The 19,198-nt window shown below is 36.5% G+C and overlaps 1 protein-coding gene across 1 annotated transcript in view; it reads left to right on the forward strand.

Annotated features, from left to right (window-relative positions):
- The window catches only part of POLN (DNA polymerase nu), a 90,697-nt gene that overhangs the window by 12,223 nt on the left and 59,276 nt on the right, over nucleotides 1–19,198 (forward strand). The window contains exons 6-14 of the mRNA XM_059845319.1: nucleotides 251–408; nucleotides 2,965–3,033; nucleotides 4,369–4,429; nucleotides 4,640–4,704; nucleotides 5,487–5,570; nucleotides 5,944–6,033; nucleotides 8,048–8,104; nucleotides 8,907–8,960; nucleotides 9,170–9,235. Of these exons, the coding sequence (XP_059701302.1) occupies nucleotides 251–408; nucleotides 2,965–3,033; nucleotides 4,369–4,429; nucleotides 4,640–4,704; nucleotides 5,487–5,570; nucleotides 5,944–6,033; nucleotides 8,048–8,104; nucleotides 8,907–8,960; nucleotides 9,170–9,235 (704 nt within the window). The remainder of the gene's footprint in view (nucleotides 1–250; nucleotides 409–2,964; nucleotides 3,034–4,368; nucleotides 4,430–4,639; nucleotides 4,705–5,486; nucleotides 5,571–5,943; nucleotides 6,034–8,047; nucleotides 8,105–8,906; nucleotides 8,961–9,169; nucleotides 9,236–19,198) is intronic.

Below are 19,198 nucleotides of genomic sequence, written 5' to 3' on the forward strand. Positions count from 1 at the left end.
AAGTCCAACCAAAAATATCCACCCCAACCTCACAAAACAACATTTTTCAAAAATGTGCAATTCTGCACTTCCTCCAGTGTAGTCATGATATTGACCATGTGTTACAGCAGTGAATTCAATGTTTAATAATTTTGTAGAGTAAATACTTTTCCTTTTATGATTTGTGTGTGCAGGAAAGATGGGCAAAACTTGATAGCTATTTTTCAGTATGGGAGGTATTTTAAATATTTTGAATAACTTGTTTTTGTAGTTGCCAATAGTGTCGTGTTAGATCCAAGGATTGCAGCATGGCTGATAAACCCCAGTGACACAGTTCCTTCCTTTGAGTGTTTAATACAGAAGTATTTTGAAAAGCCTTTTTCAAAGGGAGCAGAAAATACAGATACAGGCACTTTGAGAAATGTATCTGTAAGTAGTTTGTTTTCAATTGTTTGGGTTAAAAGGGAAGGAAATGATAATAGAATTACTTTTGCTTAGAAGATATTGGAAAAGGAGATAGATAATGGATAGATTTAAAATGGAAGATTTTATAATGGAAAAAAAAAATTCTATTAATGCGGCATGTTGGAAATTGAAAGAAAGGGGAGAAGGGGAGGTTTTACTGCATCTACCAAGATGGGAGCTCATTCTCCAGGAACAGCTGTAAAATTTTCCTTTAAAGCTGTAAAGTTCAGTAACAACCTGAATTAGTATAGAGTTATATATTTTTTCTCTTCACCTTCCTGCAAAATGATTTCCAACTCTCCTTTCCAAAGTATCTAATGCTGTGTTTGTTCTCCAGTTCCTGTGCACTTGTAGCCTGTGTTTAGCTGATTGTTATTAACAATTTTGCTAAATTTCACAGCTGGTATACACCATGTCATAGGCTGAGAAACAGCAGAGAGTCAAGCATTTGCATGAAAAAATCTGTGAATTTTAATTCTCAGTGTGAGAGAATGCATGATGAACTTTTTTTCCCTGCACTATGGAAAGTTCTTCCTGTATCATATCAAATGTCCTTTGTATTTCTATTGAAATCTATTTCCTGAATGTTATAAAATATTTGTATCTGTTCTGGGCCATGGGAATCTACTGTGGACACATTAGCTTTCAGAGGTTGTTTGAAGGATAAGATGATGTAAAGCAACTTAAATAATGTGTTTTTTTCTGCCATTCACTTTTCAGAGACCTTGCTTATTCAGACCAAGTATTGTACCATGATTGTAGGACTTGTAGGATACAAATCCACAGATGTCAAGTGGGCTTGGTGCATAGGCAGGGGTTGGTTGTACTGGCACTTACCCATCAGTGTAGACATTTCTGAGAAAAGCAGAGGCAGTTTACTTGAAATCGTTGGCTGTAAACTGCAGTTGTCCAGAAGCTACTTCATGAATTAAGTTATTAGTGTAGGAATAGACAAGCAAATAGACAGAAGTTACCTATGGTTCTTTTATGTATGATGGCCTTGCTGTGAGTCAGCGTCCTTAATCTTGTCACTTCCCTTAGCTTTACTCAGTCTTTTGTTCTTCAGATGTCACATCTGTTGTTATTTTTCAACTTTGTTATCCTGATTCCCAGTTCTGAGTTAAATATTGAAATTTTATTTCCTTCCTGTCCTACTTCAGGGTCTAGTTTGTTTCCTTGACACAGCCATCTCCAGTGTCTTTATGCTGACTTGTTCACTCAATTCCCAGTTAATGTCTCCTTGTAACATCCTGTGACTATCCCCCCATTCCTTATTCCTTAATTTGTCACCTGCACTCTCACACTTCCTTTTTGGCTTTTCTCTTTGCTCAGTGAGTCCCAGTTCTTCCTGTGTCTCCTGGTTCTTTGCCAGATTTATCTCTTCAATCTGCTTGCTCTGTTTTTACTGGTAGATTCCTAACAGTTGTCTATACTGCCAGAGGGCTCTGTGGTAAGTGATAAATCATCTTGTGCCTCACTGCTTCAGTGAGGCTCCCTGTCTTGTGCTAGTCTTGTCCACCCACCACAGTACTTGGAATGACTGCTGGTTTATTCTGTAGCCCACAACTCACCCACACACCTCTAGCACAAGAATGTGCTGCTTGCTGCTTGTCTGTATATTTGGTGCTGTGCCAAAGTGGTCATGGTCCACACTCCCTGAAACATTTGCTGGAACAGGTGCTAAACATTATGCTGGTCTTGTCATTGCTGCATTTACTGATGAGGAATTTGGGTGTCAGTTGAAGCCTGTCAATGGCCTGTCACTGGGCTCTCTTCCACCTCCAGGAAGGGATCAAGTAAGCTGTCTGTATTTCACAGACAGCTCCTTTGTTCCAGAACAAGTTGGTATGGACAAGGTTTCTTGGAGACAGGTTGGTGACTTTTCACTGCAGTGTGGACTAGACTGTTTTAGAACAAGGATCATCACCCGTGGATCTGCACAGCTTTGAGGATAGCCCTCTGCATCTTACCTTCCAGGCCTGCTGTTTCTCAGTCTTTATGAAGTTTATTTTTAATGGTCACGATATTGGAGCTAACAGTCTTTCTCAGTATTTGTATACATTTCAAATGGTATTCTAGCCAACTGGAGGAGGTGACCTGGTGCTGTGTGGAACACCTTTGGTCCAGAAGGGAAGGAAATGAACAGTTCTGGAACAAAAGTAGCAGTACTTATATGAGAAAAAGAATGAAAGGAATTTTTCCTCATTTCAGAAGTAGTAAAGGAGCTCTGACTTTAGTGTCAAAGGCAGTTTATCAACACTATTTCTCTCTACTTGATGCAAAATGTAAATACAGGAACAGGCAAAATCTGGAATGTTCATAATCTAGTGTTGTGTTCGCAGTCTAGTGCTGTGATTTGGGTTTGACAGAGATCTAACAATGTTTCTGAAATGTTAACAGAAGGTAGACAGAAAAGCATGTTTTTACAATTTATGCCTTTTAAAAAGATATATTGCTAAAAATATTTAGAGTATTGTTAGCAATAAAGTTATTGATTTATTTTTTATTTATTTATATCAGTATCAACACTTAGGTGTGAACTTGGAGAAGCTTTATAACGTAATGATGGACCTTGCTCATGGCTTAAAGGTATGACAAAAAGAATTTGTTCAGGAATAACTATGTAGGTATTGAATTGAAGAGAGTTAATGATGTATTTCTCATTCAAATTAGAATAATAGAATGCTTCAGTCCTTAGTGGTTTACATTGGCAGTCAACATTTAAAACAAATTGCCCATCAAATTGCTCCCATTTTTTCTAAAAGGAGATGGTGTCAAGATTAATCTTCAGGAGAAACTTTTCCTCTGCTACATTTAACTAAATGAAGATTCTGAGAACAGGAAAGGTTCAGAATATTGACTTTTAGTATTTTAAATCTATATATTACTGTCTAAAAAGTGTTAAAAGAGGTAGAACATATATCTATTTTTTTCTATGTATTCCTTGCTTATGAAAACTCAGCGTATCTTTTGTTCTGTATTGTGTTAAGCAAGCACTGGTCACATGCTGGGACAGGCTGCCCAGAGAGGTGGTTGATGGCCCAGGCCCATCAGTGTTTGAGGCAATTGGACAGTGCCCTTATCATATACTTGAAATTTTAGTCAGCCCTGAATTGACCAGGCAATGTGACTAGATAGTCATTGTAGGTCCCTCCAAGTGAACTATTTTATTCTATTTTACCCCTTATTGCAGTTGAGAATGCTTCTCAAGAAATCTGTTGGGGTGTGTGTGTTTTCTGCCTGTGATCATATACCTGGAAAAGTGCCAAAATTTAGGGATACACCAGGTTCTGGTAGAAAGGGCATCACAGTTTCCCAGGGATTGTTTTTGAAGTTGCTGGTAGTAGGTGTAGGGCTGGGACCATGAGGTGATGGAGCCATGTTAATGTGGATATCACCAGTGTGGTGAGCAGTCCATGAAGGGAGGCAGCAGGGAAACACCAAAGCCACAGAAACACTGAGATTGAACCCACAAGAGTTTCTGGACAAATCACGTTGGTTCAGTGGTTAGAAAAACTCCAGACTTTCTGTTCTCTGTAAGTAATTTGGGGACATGACCCTTTCAACTCTTATTTTCTCCCTAATGAAAACAAAGTTATGAATTATGAATGGTTGCCTAAGTGTTCAAGTGAACAAAGGAAAAAGGGTAACTGTGTGTCCTATTATAATGAAGCTTGCTTTAAAAATAAACTGTTTAGAAAAAAATGTATATATATTTCTTTATTAGCATTCTTGTACAAAAAAGTTACTATTGCAAAATTCCTATTCCCCACAAAGAGAAGTGATGGCATTTAGAAACTATAATTTACACTAAGTAGTATTTAATGCCACAGACACATATTGTCATGTAAAAAGGGAATATAAAGAAAGTAAGATACTGCTCACTGGAAATACTGAAGAATATATTTATAACTTACTTTACAGGCTCAAGGTTTGTGGAACTTATTTTGCACATTAGAGCTTCCACTTATCAAAATTCTGGCAGGTATGAAAAGTTCCGTTCAAAATATGAATCTTCACTATTTTCACACAGCTGCTGACTATGCTCAAGTGGAATGTAATTCCTCTGAATATGAAATGTTATCTTAGCCTCATAACAGCTGTGTGAGATTGAGTTTCCATTTTATAGTCGAAGAAAAATGTAAGATTGAAATTGTGAATTATAAATGTTCTTAACCTAAAATTGTATTTACAGTGATGGAAACACACAAAATATATGTGAACAAACAAGAACTGAAAAAAACATCAGAGATTCTAGGGGTAAATTTTTAATTAATTTTTTTTTCTTGAAAATTATATAGCATCATCTTTGTGCTTTTACTGAGGATAACTGATTAAAAAGAGAAGGAACTTTTGTCACATTTTATGTGATAGTGTGATGTTTTTAGTATTTCATTATAAATGATTATATTTACATTTTAGGATACTTCCCTATTTATTTGCACAAGTAAGACACGTATGAGTCATCAGCCTTGCCCCAGAACTGAAATTGCACTGCAAAATGCACAGGTCCTTTTGGGTTATGTTTTGTAGAGTAAAAATGGTAATGACTCTTTCTGAACCTACAGTTTTCAGTACCCATCTTCCTGAGAAGTGATAGACTTCTCTCCCTCTTTTTGTGAACAATGCATTCTTTAAATGAATGTTCTTTTATAAAAATAGCTACAAGAGAATCCTACTTTGTAACATAAAATTTGACTAGATAATCATACTGGTCTGACAGATTACTAATTTATCAGAATAATTTGCATAGCTGTGTTTCTCACAGATCTCTCTAGGCTTCAGTAACCTAAATTCTTTAACCAGAACTGTTGGTACTTCTTACTACAATAAATCCCCTTCCCAGATCATAAAGCAATATAAATTAAGGAGTATATAAACAATCTACTCAACCAAATGTTGATAGCTAGCCGTGATTACACAATATCAAGTACTCCATTTTTAAATAAAGGTCCAATATTCTCATTAACCTTGGAAGCAAGCAGCAGATATTGAAGAAAATAACAGTGCAAGCAGAATAATTTTGATGTTGTAATTTGTAGCTGCGGCTCAAAGAGCTTGAACAGGAGGCTCATGAGGCTGCTGGAGAACGATTCCTCTTGACCAGCAGCTGTCAGCTCCGAGAGGTATTGTTCTACTATTTCTGCATAAGGTGTACATTCTATAGATTTATTGATACAGGAGAACTCTAAAACATGTATATCCTTACCACTTCTGACTTATTCTATATTAATTATTTTCTGCTTTTAAAGAAGGACATCTCAGTTTTTTGAATAATCTGTAATTGAATTGTATGTACATAAATTATGCTCTTTTTTCAGTAAATATGTCACTGCTTCAATAGCTCAAAGATAAAGATTTTCAATTCTGTGTCTTTGCTACAGCATGCTCTATTTACCTTGTAACCTGTTTTCTGTTAAAGTTCAAGCACCCAATAATTTTCCTTTCTACTTCAACACTTGAAACACTGAAAGATTTATTGTCTTTTTCTTACTTTAGGTACTATTTGACAAGTTAAAGCTCCATACCCTGTGTGAGAAACTTCACAGAACTGAAATACAACAGCTCGTCTCCACCTCAGAAGCTGTGGTGAGACAGGGAAGGGTTTTAAAACCAGCTGCATGATTTAACAAAACTTCTAAGTTATATTCCAGTGAAATGGTGATTTTTTTTAGATTTTTTTCTAATGATTGTGCTTTATTTTTGTATTGTACTATTTGTGCTACAGTTACTTGTGCCAGAAAAGAGACTTGCACTCCATGGTGGAGAAAAGCTACTGAAGGTCTCCTCTGATCTTCCTTTTCTCCAGGCTAAACATACCCAGCTCCTTCAGTTGTTCCTTATCAGACTTGTGCTCCAGACCCTTTTCCAGCTCTGTTGTGCTTCTCTGGACTCGCTCCAGCACCTCAATGTCCTTTTTGAAATGAAGCATCCAAAACAGAACATGTTACTCACTGCTGAGTACAGGGTGACAGTCACTGCCCTGGTCCTGCTGGCCACACCACTGCTGGTCCAGGCCAGGTGCCCTTGGCCTTCTTGGCCACCTGGGCACACCTGGCTCATGTTCAGCCACTCTCACCCAGCACCCCCAGGTCCTTTTCCACAGGGCCCTTTCCAGCCACTCTGCCCCAGCCTGTGGCACTGCAGGGGTTGTTGTGGCCCAGGGGCAGAACCCAGCACTTGGCCTTGTTGAACCTCAGAGCCTTGGGCTCACTGATCCAGCTTGTCCAGATCTCTCTGTGGAGCCTTCCTGCCCTCCAGCAGATCAGCTCTTCCATCCAGTTGGGTGTCATCTGCAAACTGACTGAGGGTGCTCTTGATCCCCTTGTCAGATCATTAAAAAATCATTTTGTGAAGATAATAATAGCAATGGAGATTCTTGTTAGAAGAGTAAAAGCCTCTGTGCAGCTGCACCTGTTTCTGATTTGGTGCCACAATTGTATTGTTCTAGTTTATATAGGAGTTAGAATAAAGTGCACAACTCATTGCTAAACATGAATATCTTTGGGGAAGGTAGAAGGGTAGTATTTATTCCTTAAGAAGGAAATTCCACTTTTCAGTCAAGTGTCTGAACTACCAAGTATGATCTCCAGTAACCTCAACAGTATAACCATAAAACCCACACAGTGCTCAAGGAGAAGGAGGTTTCATAGATCAGACATGTAATCTTGGAGGGTGACAGAGAGCCTCGGGAAGTGGGAGCCATCAGTGAAATAGAATTCATGTCACCTTTTTGTGGGAACATAGGATTTGTAGGTATAATCAAAGCAATGCTTTTATGTAGTCCAGTATCCTCTTTCCAACAACTGCTGAAACTTGGTTATTTAGAGAAAGGGAGGATGAAACCTTCCAGGAGATAGATAGTAGACAATTAATCTTAAGATGTTAGTTTCTACCTGGTAGCAAGAATTGTATTTTAAATATAAATTTTGGTACAGTTGCAAATATTTTTCATCCTGGACTATTGTAATTCCAGGTATTTTTTGTTGTACTTATAAATATCTAATCTCTATTTTAATAATTTAGTTCTTTTTCTCAACAGAATTTTTGAGAGTTTCCAATCAAAGTAATCAGAAATATGCTTTATTTTATTGGCTTTTAATCTGACAATTTGAATTTCTCTTGAAGTGTTCCTGGAACTTTTATAAAGGCATGAACAGGAGAAATTCTCCTCTTGGACTATGTGTGTATAAATATGTATGTGTGTATATATGTGTTATTTTGTCTACTTCCATCATGTTCTCTCTTGCATTGGTGCTGTATAGCACAAAAAACAAACAAAGGGCCATAAATAACACACACTCATCACACCTCAGTGTTATCAAAGTTGCTATGGAAAAGTTTTTATGTCTATGTGTCTTTTTGTCCCTGTGTGGGACAGGAGGGAAAATGAAATGGGAAGGAGGAATCTCCATCCTTCCTAATGAAGGCTTCCTTGGGCCTGGGCTGGGATTTCTTGAAGGACATCATCCTTCAGCCAGTATTTTGTCCATTCAGCTTGTCAAGAAAATTTCTTCCTCCAAAATGTGTTCTTGTTAAAGATTGTTTAATAATATAGCTTCAAGAAAAATATGTCAGTAATTCACATTCTTGGTTTTTGCAGCTAAATAAACTACAAGATCTTCATCCTTTGCCTAAGATAATTTTAGAATACCGCCAGGTGAGCTGATACTTTTTCACAGAACGTCGTTGCATTAGAGCAAAATTTAACAAGACAGATAACAAATTCATAGTTAAATAAATAAATAAGTTGACTCTAGTGAAATTTTGTTCAAATACTAATTTGAACTTAAGACTTTCTAAATTTCAGTGCTTATAGTTGTTTGCTCCATGTTAGATTATAGCTAGCAAACAATTGTACAACGTTGCAAAGACAATTGGAGAACTTCACTGTTAAATTTGTGTAGTGCTATGAAGCATACTTTGGCCAAAATGTCTGGTTTTTGAATTCTGAAGAAATGCTTTGCATAAAGTGAAAGAGATAACTGTTTATGGGGAATTTTGGGATGACAAGCCTCCTGAAAATCCTAAATGATCTGCTTTCACTCTTAATCATTAGGTTTTTGGTGAATGAGCTTCCAGGAATTTAAAAAAAATTTTCAAGTTTAAAAGTTTGTGGTTTGGGTTTGATTTTGATTTTTTTTAAATTTGTTTGTGGTTTTTTGTGTGTGTGGTTTTCATGTAATTTATTGACTGGGGGGCATAAGATATAAAATAATAAATTCCAATAATTCATTTAATAGTATCTGCAAAGCTCTATCTTTAGCTTATAACCAAGCACTTACCTAACTTACAGGAATAGGTTAAGCTGTCAGTGAGTATAAATCCATTACTTACTCGGATAAAACTGTCTTTAAAAAAGAAAAGTCTTCAACAAGATGCATTTGGAAATTAGGATCTTTAATTTGAAAAATCTCTTAATTTTGTAAGTAAATATTTATCTTAAATTTTATGTATTTTAGGTTCATAAGATGAAATCAACTTATGTGGATGGACTACGAACATGCATGAAAAAGGTAGAAATATATAAAGTAGCTTGTAAAATCCTAAAAAGATGTAAAATGATTGCTGTGTTTACAGTTTAAGGACTTTTTAACAGTATTTCTTTTATATTTTCTTGTTTTGGTTGCAGTGAATTTTTATTACTGATACTTATATTAAATAAAATTTAGTTCTATGTCTTCATTCTTTATTTTTTTCTGTTTTTGACTTTACTTGATTACAGGGATTCATTTCCTCTACTTGGAATCAAACAGGAACTGTGACTGGCAGACTTTCAGCCAAACATCCTGTAAGTGAGCTTATTGGAAGATTTGCATTTTAATTGAAATGAAAAATTTGTATCAGTTTACAAAATATGTAATATTTTTAACACAGGAAATTTTTGTTTTCATGCAAGTCTAGCAGTTGCTGTATTGTATCTAAATGGTGAACAGAAAAAGCTTATTAAATGGGAATTTTACTGTAGGACATCTGTTCTTAGGCATATTTTGTGGTATCTGTGATTAGAATTAACATTGTTACCTGGAGTAGAGGAGTACAATTGTGAGCCATGTATGTACCTTGGATACTTTGTTGTCATGAATTCTGGTGTTCACAAAGCACTCCTTGTGAAGCATCACTGAGCCCTGGAAAGTGGGTATTATAGAAAGAAAGGGAAGCACTCTTCTTCTGGAATTTGGCTTCAGGCCTCATAGCAGTAAAGGGCTCAGCTGGCAATGCTGGTGCTCTGGAACTCTTGCTTGTATGGCTGTGACACTTGGGCTCTTTGTGCTTCCTCTCTTGTCTATGATGATCTCTATGTACAAGCCTGAAACGTGTTTTATTTGACTTTCTGGACTGCTACAGGCTTGAGTTATCTTTTTTTTTTCTTTTTTTTTTTACTTTCCACAAAGTGGCCTTTCAAGGGCTTGCTTGAATGTATTCCATGATCCCATTTCTCTTGGTGTTTATGACACCCACTAACCTTTGGCTGTAGGTCAAAGGCCTTTGTGTTCCCTCTGTCACAGCCCAAGGCTGCATGGATGAGAGTGCAGGAGCTGGTGTGGGACAAGATGGGGCTGCAGAGCTCCGGGGGCTCAAGGAGTAGGTCAGAGAATAGCAGAAGAAAAGTAGTGACTGTCTGTCTGGGGAAAGTTTCTGTTTAGTTTAACCATGGCCTTTTCTACCAAAGACCTGGCCTCTGGCCCTATGGGTGACTGGGGACAGATGCAGAGATGGGACTTGTCTCATAAAGGCTAGAAGGAATCTGTGAGGCTGTTGTCCTTTTAACTTGTGCTCCAAAGTGTTGTGTCTTCCTGTCCATGCAGATTTGGGTACTGCTTATCTCTGTGCAGGACCCAACCTTAAGCTTCATGAGCACAAATGGGATAAGGAGGTTTCTGCAGTCTTGGAGAAAGGCCATGGTCTTCCACTGCTCTTTGTGGGAGCAGAAATTTAACCTTAACAGTTGTGAGCACTTTGCATGGATGGGCTGGTGTGGCTCCTGGCAAGTCCTGCCTGGAATGGTGACTTTGGGTTTCTGACAGAAACCTGTCCTGAGGGGTTCTCACCCTCACCACACTGGTGACTTCCTCAGCTTTTCTTTCACATGTCTTCACAGTTCATGTTTCATTTGCATCTTCCTACCCTCATGCTACATATTTCCATACAATTTGTCATCAAACAATTTATAGGAAGTGCTTATGCTTTTTGCTGAGTAAAAATCAGTGTTTAGGATTCTGAATCAACAACAGAATGGGGAAGTGTTACTGCTGCTCTCATTTCTCATGCACCCAGATGGGAAAAAGTGAGAGGAAAAGATGATCATGAAGGTCACAGTTTGCTGAATTCTCTGATGTGATGCACAGGCAATTCCAAGTCAGAGCTGAACAGACAGCTGTCTTGAAAAACCACATGCAACACAAAGTGACCTTTGGCCCATCATAGTAAAAAGGACATGAAATCTATTTTTCTTAAAAAATGTTTTTGTTCAAAATAATGCTGCTAAAGTTAGCATCCAGGGTTACCTAAGGCTGGCTTTTCCTTCTAAAGAAAAACATTGGCATGGCTTTTTTTTTGTTAGAAATGTTTACCATCTGTTTCTGAATCATTTATTGATATGGAAGATATACTGCAGTGCCCAGTCACTTTGCTAAGTGTTAAAGGATTGGGAAGATTCTTGCCAGAAATCATAAATACTGGAGATATTTTTGCAGTTACTATGATATTATGTCAAATTTTAGCTGAATTTTTTGCTGAGGCAATTTATTTTTAACTGTTTTAAAATGCTTTAACAAGTGATTAAAGCAAAAGATAAGTGTGAATCAGATTCTGTGAGAATTCAAATGGAAAAACATCCCATATTCTGCAGTGTTTCTGAGAGATGGGATTCCAAACAAAGATTTCTTTATCTTTCTTTTGTTTTGTAAAGGTGATGGATCTATCTGTCCTCTATCCTTTAAGGCATTTAATAGAGTCCAGGAGGGATTTCCTTGTAGGTTTGAGGGGAAATGACTAGACATTGGATGCAGAGCAGAGTTTCTTTTTTAGATAAACTGTCATCGTCTTTCAGACAGCTTCACATTTGATATATGGATGATGTATATTTTTGGCTTTATGTGGGTTTTTCTCAATAGATAAGTTTATTCACATGAATTTTTATGACTTTTGTGTTGTAACAACTTAGAGGGGGTTTCTTAGCAGCACTTTACTTCAGTGGCTCTCCGTGTGTTCATCTATTTTAGTTTAACTGTATACTTCATTTCTTTTCATTTGGTTTCTTCCTCTATATAATGTGTGCTGTATAAATCATGTGTTTTTCACAAATAACTGTTCATGTATTATTGCTAAACAGGGACACATTTGATCTTGCAGTCTCCTGTTATTGCATTGAAGATGTCTATTTGCTACATTTGGAAAACTTAAGTATCTGAAACCTAAAAGTAATTGTAAACCCTACAAGTTATTTTATAATGTATCCCTGTGCTAGTTTGTTTTTTTTTTCTTCTCTATGATGGATTGCTTATGACTATTAGGATAATTTAATTATGTTTATTATTTGAATGTGTTATATTCAAATTGTTTTCATATAAATGTATTCGTCTTCTCTACATTAGGGTGCTTTTTGATTATATTACTCATAGATAATTTTTCTATTATATATATTTATGACATTCATAAAAGCTTGTTTATGTTCTCCAAACCCACCTGGAAATATCTCTTTTCAATCTCTCACGTTTTAAAGCAGAAATAAGTCAAGACACAAGTAGAAAAGCATAAACCCAATTAAGATCAACCCTCTTTCAGAATGAAAAGAGAGAAATCCTAACTTGAGGTATAAAGATTGCATAAAATTAGATGTTATAATTTGGTTTAAGATGTAAATTTCAGTGCTAGAATCAGATATTCTGTATTAAGGTTTCTTTCCTCCAGGCTTCTGCAGCAGAGAGAACTGAAATGCTTCTAATGAGTTTATGCTTCTCTACTTCAGAAGGTGTTTGTATCATTAAATTGAAAAGCATAAAGTGGTGGGCTTCAGGGAGCATTTCCTTCCTTTTAGTAACAAAAAGTTATGCTGAAGATAAATAAAAAAATTTTACCTTCTTGGACCAAGTGGGGAAAAAAAAGCATTCCTGTTTTTCCTCAGGAAAAATGCTTTTACAGCTTGTCCAGAAAGGCAAAGAAATAAAATAATATAACCTATCAATCAAAGAAACATGTTAGCCTATAATTTGGAACTCAGGAATGTAATTTGAAAGGGAAACTAATTAGGGCATATTGAATGTTAACATGCTGAAGGAAGGATCATTGAATATATCTCAATCTCTTCAACAGATATAAGATTTTCTGGTGGTAAATGCACAATAGAGAATTGCATGCTTGTTTATTAGAAAATGAGTGTTGCAAGTAGTGTTTGGAATATGGATAATGAATTTAGCATCTGGTTTTCATTCTAAGGGGAGAAACTCCCTTGAAGTAGAGGCTCCTCTGAGCAATTGCCATCCAAAATGAGTCTGTTCTCTCAATTAGCTTAGCAAACCAGTATTTCTGATTAACCATACTGTATCCATGTTATTTCCCCTCTGGGTGCTTTTCTTGGAGTGAAAAATTTACCTAATTTTCTCTGAGATAAAATGGAAATTTGGTTTTGGCATAGTTTTGGGATTCTAGACAGTGTGGATGGGATGCTGCTTGTTTGTCTCCCTTTTGTAGCAGAATCCCAATAGGTTTTCCATCTTGCCATCCCCACATGTGCACTCCCAGCAGGGTGGTCTGACAGAATTGTACTACCAAAGCTATTGTGACAGCTCCAAATTTCAGGCATTTTGTCCAAGGCCTTGTTAAGGCTGCAGGCTGATGTGTGCTACTATAAATATTCCTTCTGGAAGTTTTAAGTCTGTGGTCACAATTGGATTCCAGCAGAAACAGGGTGTTCTGCAAGGTGTTCCAATAGTGATGAGATTCTGCACAGTCTTGTTTAATCCCTGCCCCTTTCATTCACAGCTTTTAGAAGGTTTGGCAGAGGCTGGTGCAATGTGAGGAATCAGACACCGAGTCTGGGAGCAGGGATATGCTTGCATTTTGCCCTTGTTTTTTTTTTTTTTTTAACTCCCTCCCCAGAAATGAGCCAAGGCCTTGGCTGCTTTTGAAACTGCACTGATAGGAATGAGATTTTTGTGAACTTGTTTTCATACACTGTCCCACAGAGAAGATTATTTACTTAAAACGAACAAATGGTATGGGCCTTACCTTTTCATTGATCTTGGAGTGTGTTTTCTATTTTTTTTTTAAGTATGTTTATTGGAAAGCACTGGGGATAGAGACATGTCAGACACGTTACAGGTTCAATAACGCATCTTGTCTAAATCTTCTATAATGTCATCTAGGCTAAAAAAATCAGTTTTTGGGAAGTATTCCCTAATATGGCCTTTGCTTATAACAAGGGTGAGTTGTCTTAACAGATGTGAGAATGTCTGTGCTTTCTTGGGCCTTTAAAGTAAAGCAATTTAATGTTGAATTTTCTATTCAGTAAACACCTCTGTCACTCAGATGAGCTGATGTGCTGTTAGAGAAAGCCAGAGTGTGCTTGCTGATTGTTGTGGTTGATTGGTGTTCTCTGAGCATCTTTTGCATTCAGAACATATTTTTGTGCCATATTTCTTTTCAGTAGGTTTATTCCAATACCCTTGAGTCAGTCATATAGTGGTTATTACTGCACTAATAGCACTAAAATAGTATCTCATTTTATGAGTAGAGTTATGATGTTTTTATAGTCTCTTTTGTTGTTGGTTAGTGTTTTTTTTTTTTTAAAGTGATCTTAATGAAGGCTTCAAGAAACTATATATGCAGTATTGGAGACAGAAATTCTCTATTTCCTCTTCTCCAGTCATCACAGCTGAAGTTCTATGACAGGAAAATTGTCCTGAAAAATGAGTGAATGGCCATGTTGACAAGACTTTGGTCTAATTACATTTTCAGGATGAAATCTTACACTACCTTAACATTGCAATAGAAAGTTCTTAGGTATTAATGTGGCAACTATAGTGTGGAAAGTCACTGTTGGTCACATCGTAACACTCATATCTGATGCTCCAGAACATCATTGTGTTGGTTTATTACCCAAATGCAGAAACAAGATTTGCTCTTTGTTCTCTCAGCATCTGGACTACAGTGTCCTTTTCTATGATATATGCACATCTTTGGCATTCTCTGTTCTAATGCTCCTGATTTGTATAGATTCATTTATCTCATAGTGAGTGGGTTTATCCAATACATGGACAAATTTTATAGCCCAATTTGGCTCACTAAAGCTTGTAGCATCATCTGGGCTGTCATTCTTTAAAACAAGCAGTTCAGTCCTGTCCTCTTCTCGTCTGTTTGGGATCATCTTTGCATGTATAATTGTTCTGTATGTTATTTAAAGAAAGGTAATGTGCAGCTAGTATAAATCTGCTTCCTTGCAGTAATAGCATAAAAGATGCTTGCAATTTGTTTATGCAGGATAAGGTAGTCTGTCATTATTTCTTCTACAAGCTAAACATAAGCACAGAAATAAACAGAGCAATTAAAATTGGCTGCTCAAAAAGGAAAGATTCTATACAACTTGGAAAAAAATCAGCCTGAGTATTTTTAGCACATTATGAAATATTCTATTATGGAGGCTGAAATCTTCCTTCACTGTCCTTTAGTTTCTGGCAAAATAAATTCTCACGGAAGCTTAGATTTGTAGAAATAGGGAAGAAAATGTTCCTCTAAAATCTTCCTATGCTTGAGAGATGACAGCTCTGCATACTTCCACTTGTTTCTTTAAAATTAGAAGATAATATATTTCAATCCAGTATGTATAAATAAAATTGTCAGCATTCACTGCTATTGAGTGGGCATTGCTAAGGTTGTTGATTATATGCTGATTCATTTTATCCTTTAAATGGCCTTTGCCAGTGATCTTTTGGGAATGCTCCAGGTAAAAACCAAAGCTGTGATCATGTTTTAGAAATTCATCTTGCCATAAAGCTACTGCTACTGCCAGGTTATTTTTCTCTATAATATGAATGTGATTGGAACAGAGAGCTAACAAGAATCAGAATTAGAATCATCCTTGCTAAGAAGCTTGTTTTGATTAATGTAGCTTTCACTACCTTACAAATTCAAAGTGTTTTAAAGTAAAGTAATTATAGTAATATCTATTACTGGAAGTATTCTGTTACATGAGTTAATCTACGCACTTTGGGGTGTTTCTTGGAATTTTATTAAGTCTGATTCCATGTAATCTGAGAATAGTTTAAGAGCAATATTAGCATGGAGTTTAGCTTGCAAGAAACAATTAGTGTCATTCACTGATAGTCTGTCATAGTCGTTCTGCTGCTGTTTATTCATTCACACTTCAACTCCTGTCTGGGCACTTTTCTTGTGCCTGAGGCTGGCATGTGCAGCATCCCCTGCTGTTCCCACTGGTCACAGTCACTCAGCCTCTGTAAGCTCTCAGGAGTTTCATGGAGCCCGTGTCCTGCTGAGGAAATTTTTACTGTCCTCATCCATAAGACAGTTGCTCAGACTGAATCTTCAGCAGTGTGCACAAATATTTATGTGATCTTCATATTAAATCTCTGTGTCTATTTGTTACTAAGTTTTCTGTTGGAACTTCTTCTGAATTGATAAAGATTTTAGAAATTCTGCCCAATGTTTTTTTTTGGTTTTCATATGAAGCACTCCATTAGAGGGAGTTTTAGATATACACTGTAGAAACTACTCAGAGCTTGGAGACTTATGTTCGGACAGGACATTTAAAATAAAAATCTCAGACACACAAATTATGTCTTGTCTTACAAGCTCTCAAAAGGGGGAAGTGTTACTATATTTCTCTGATGGCTGAATTCCTGTTTGCAAGGACAAAATACAGTCTTAACTCAATCTCAGTGTAGATTTCATTATGTTTTAACATAGCAAAAGTATTTAAATAGTTGATTTTGCTATCTAGTGTTCTTTTACTGTACAAACATCTTCCAATTTGTATCTAAGAAAAAATTAAAATATCTGAGATGTCTGACAAGAGCAGAAATGACGAATGATAAAAAAATGGTTTATAGGGAAAGATCAAAAGTTAGGTAGATTGAAAGAGACTTCTTGTCTTGGATGGACCAGTTTTCACACAGTAATGATTTTCCAAAGTTTTGTCATTGGCATTCCAAAGAAATTCAGGAAAATTATCTCAGTAGCTCAACACTCCCATTATATTCAGCTTTCTCTGCTGACTATTATTTTTATTTCTGTGTCAAAAAGTGGAAAATTTGCCAATTCTTTATTTCCTCAGGAAACTTTGTGCAGAGTTTTGGATATGGATGTGCTCTCCCAAGCTGGGAACAACAGTGGGAAAAAAACAGTGGTTTGTATAAGGGTTGCTGAAGATGGACAGAATAGGACAGGGGTCATCTTGCTGTCACCCCCATGGCCTTGCTGTCCATAGTTCTCCTGTCCCAGCATGAGCATCCACGGGCTCTAACTCTTGGGAACTTACAGTTAAGGACCACTTCTGTAAAGTCAGGAACTGTCCTTTCCTCACTGGTAGCAAAGATACATTACTTACTTAGGTTTCCTTAACTCCTTCAACCAGCCTCCTGTTCACAGCCTTTTAAGAGGAATTCCCTGCTAACATATGCTCAGCAAATTCCTCAGTATGTGGAACAATCTTGTTTGAGATGCTAAATTTTATCCTTTTCATAAAACAACTGTTCTATCTTTTATTTTAACAGTAAATGCTCCAGCCTGGAAATCTTGCAATTTTTTGTGTGGTTGGAGGCATGGTATTTGTACCTTTGGACAATATTCCCTTGACACTCTTTGCTTTAAAGCTGTAATATGCAGCTCATCTAAAACTATACAATATTTACTATCTCCAGCTGCCACTCAAGGAGTTATCTCCATGCCTTAGCATTGTTTTTTTTCACCAAAACCAAGTTGTATCTCCTTGGGGTTCATCCCAGAGTTTGAGCTTCTCATATTAATGAATATTAGTGTAATAGAGCTGGTATTCTGTGTATATTTTTCTTTCAGGGACATGAAATTAAATAAGTAATAAAATATAGTCAGTTTATATATGGGAAACAAAAGCAGTCTTTTTCTCTTGAAAGATACAAAGAGCTGTGTATATACAAACCTCCTTGCTTGCTGTGCAAAGGTGAAAATTTTTTACAGAACACAGATTTTAATCAAATCAGTGAGTAATTTTTTTTTTCATTTTAAAAATAACTCATCAAAACCTTTTTCATATGCTGCTAAATCTTTATTACCTGAGATCATTGCCAGGTCTGAATTTCAAGGAATATGGCAGAAAGATAATTAGTTGTAGGAAATCAAACACACTATTCTTAGAGCCTACTCTCTGAAGTAAGAAGTCACGAATTTTGCTTGCCCTTTTTTCCTTCCTGGTGTTCACATCTTTCAAAGCTGATTAAGCTTGTGGGAATGGTATGAATAACTTCTAAGTTTCCCACTTGTCTGATGTCTAAAAACCTTGATAATTCTTTGCTGCTGGTAAGGCAAGAGGGTAGTGCCTTACCTTCGATTGATTGTTCTCTGCTGAAAAGTGCAAACTAGTACCAAAAATGAAGGAACCTGTCTCCAGAGGTCTGTATGATTTCCTTTGACAAGGAAAATAGATGTGCTTAATTTTCCACAAGCCACTAGATGGCGATTGCAGACAAGTCAGGATTTGCTAAGGAATGCCTGTACCTATCCATACCAGGCTGGCATTGTGCTATGGTGACTTTGTTCATTTTCCTATTTTCTGTGTTTATTGAGATCCATGCCATATTTTAAAAATTAGATCTTCAGACTGTCTTGAAATTGTTTTTCATATAGAAGTCACAGAAAATAGCTGTTTATTTCTTAAGAACTATAAATTAATGCTAGTGTGGGCAATAATTAAATGTGGCAATTTTCCAAAAGGTTTTTTAAAATTATTTTTGCAGTGTAATTTTTCATGAGTGAGTTGCCTCCAGCTTTGGAGGTGCAAGATAAATTGAGTGAGTTTGATGTTGTGAGTGCCCGCAGGACTCAGTCTTTACATTCTGCATTGCAAAGATGCTCTTCTAGGCTGGGTACAGTTTTCCTTCCTAGTTCTCCAATACCTCTGGCCTTTAACAATGGAGCAAGTGAAGTGTTGATGGTTAAGGAAGCACTTCACTGAACCTGTGCTTAAATTTCTTCTCAAACTGGTTAAATGAGATGTGAGAGCACAATTTATCACGAGGTGTGGTCCCATGTAGAACGATGAAAGAACTGAAAAAGAAGGAAAAAGAGTAAGAAAATTTTGAAGAAGCAAATAAACCAGAGGGAACAGTAAAGAATAACAAGAATTTTTTTAAAAAGGGCAATTAGAAATTGAAAAAAAAAAAAAGGCAGTTAGAAATTTGTAGTGTAAAGCTCAAAGGAGTTTTCATCCACCTATCTATTAGCATTGTAATGAAGTCTGGTCTTACAGACCAAAGTCTTACTTCTGCTCTAAAAGTATTACAATGCTAGTCATCAAACAGATGCTGTGGATTTAAAAGCTTACTTTGTGTTTCATTGTGTAGAGCTGAGTTGGTGTTCAAAGAGAATAGTTGTGGCCTAATTATTCTAATAAACTTTCTGGAGAAGTTGTTGCTAACAGAAATCGCAGGAACTTTTGACTTGTAATGCTTCAGTTTTTGCTGGAGTGCTACATTTCATGAGAGAAACTAGAATTTTGCTGCTCTGAACTTTTTTCAAATGGAAAAGAAAATCTGTGTATTTC

Source organism: Haemorhous mexicanus, chromosome 4 (genome assembly GCF_027477595.1).
Source record: "Haemorhous mexicanus isolate bHaeMex1 chromosome 4, bHaeMex1.pri, whole genome shotgun sequence".
Lineage (NCBI taxonomy): Eukaryota > Metazoa > Chordata > Aves > Passeriformes > Fringillidae > Haemorhous > Haemorhous mexicanus.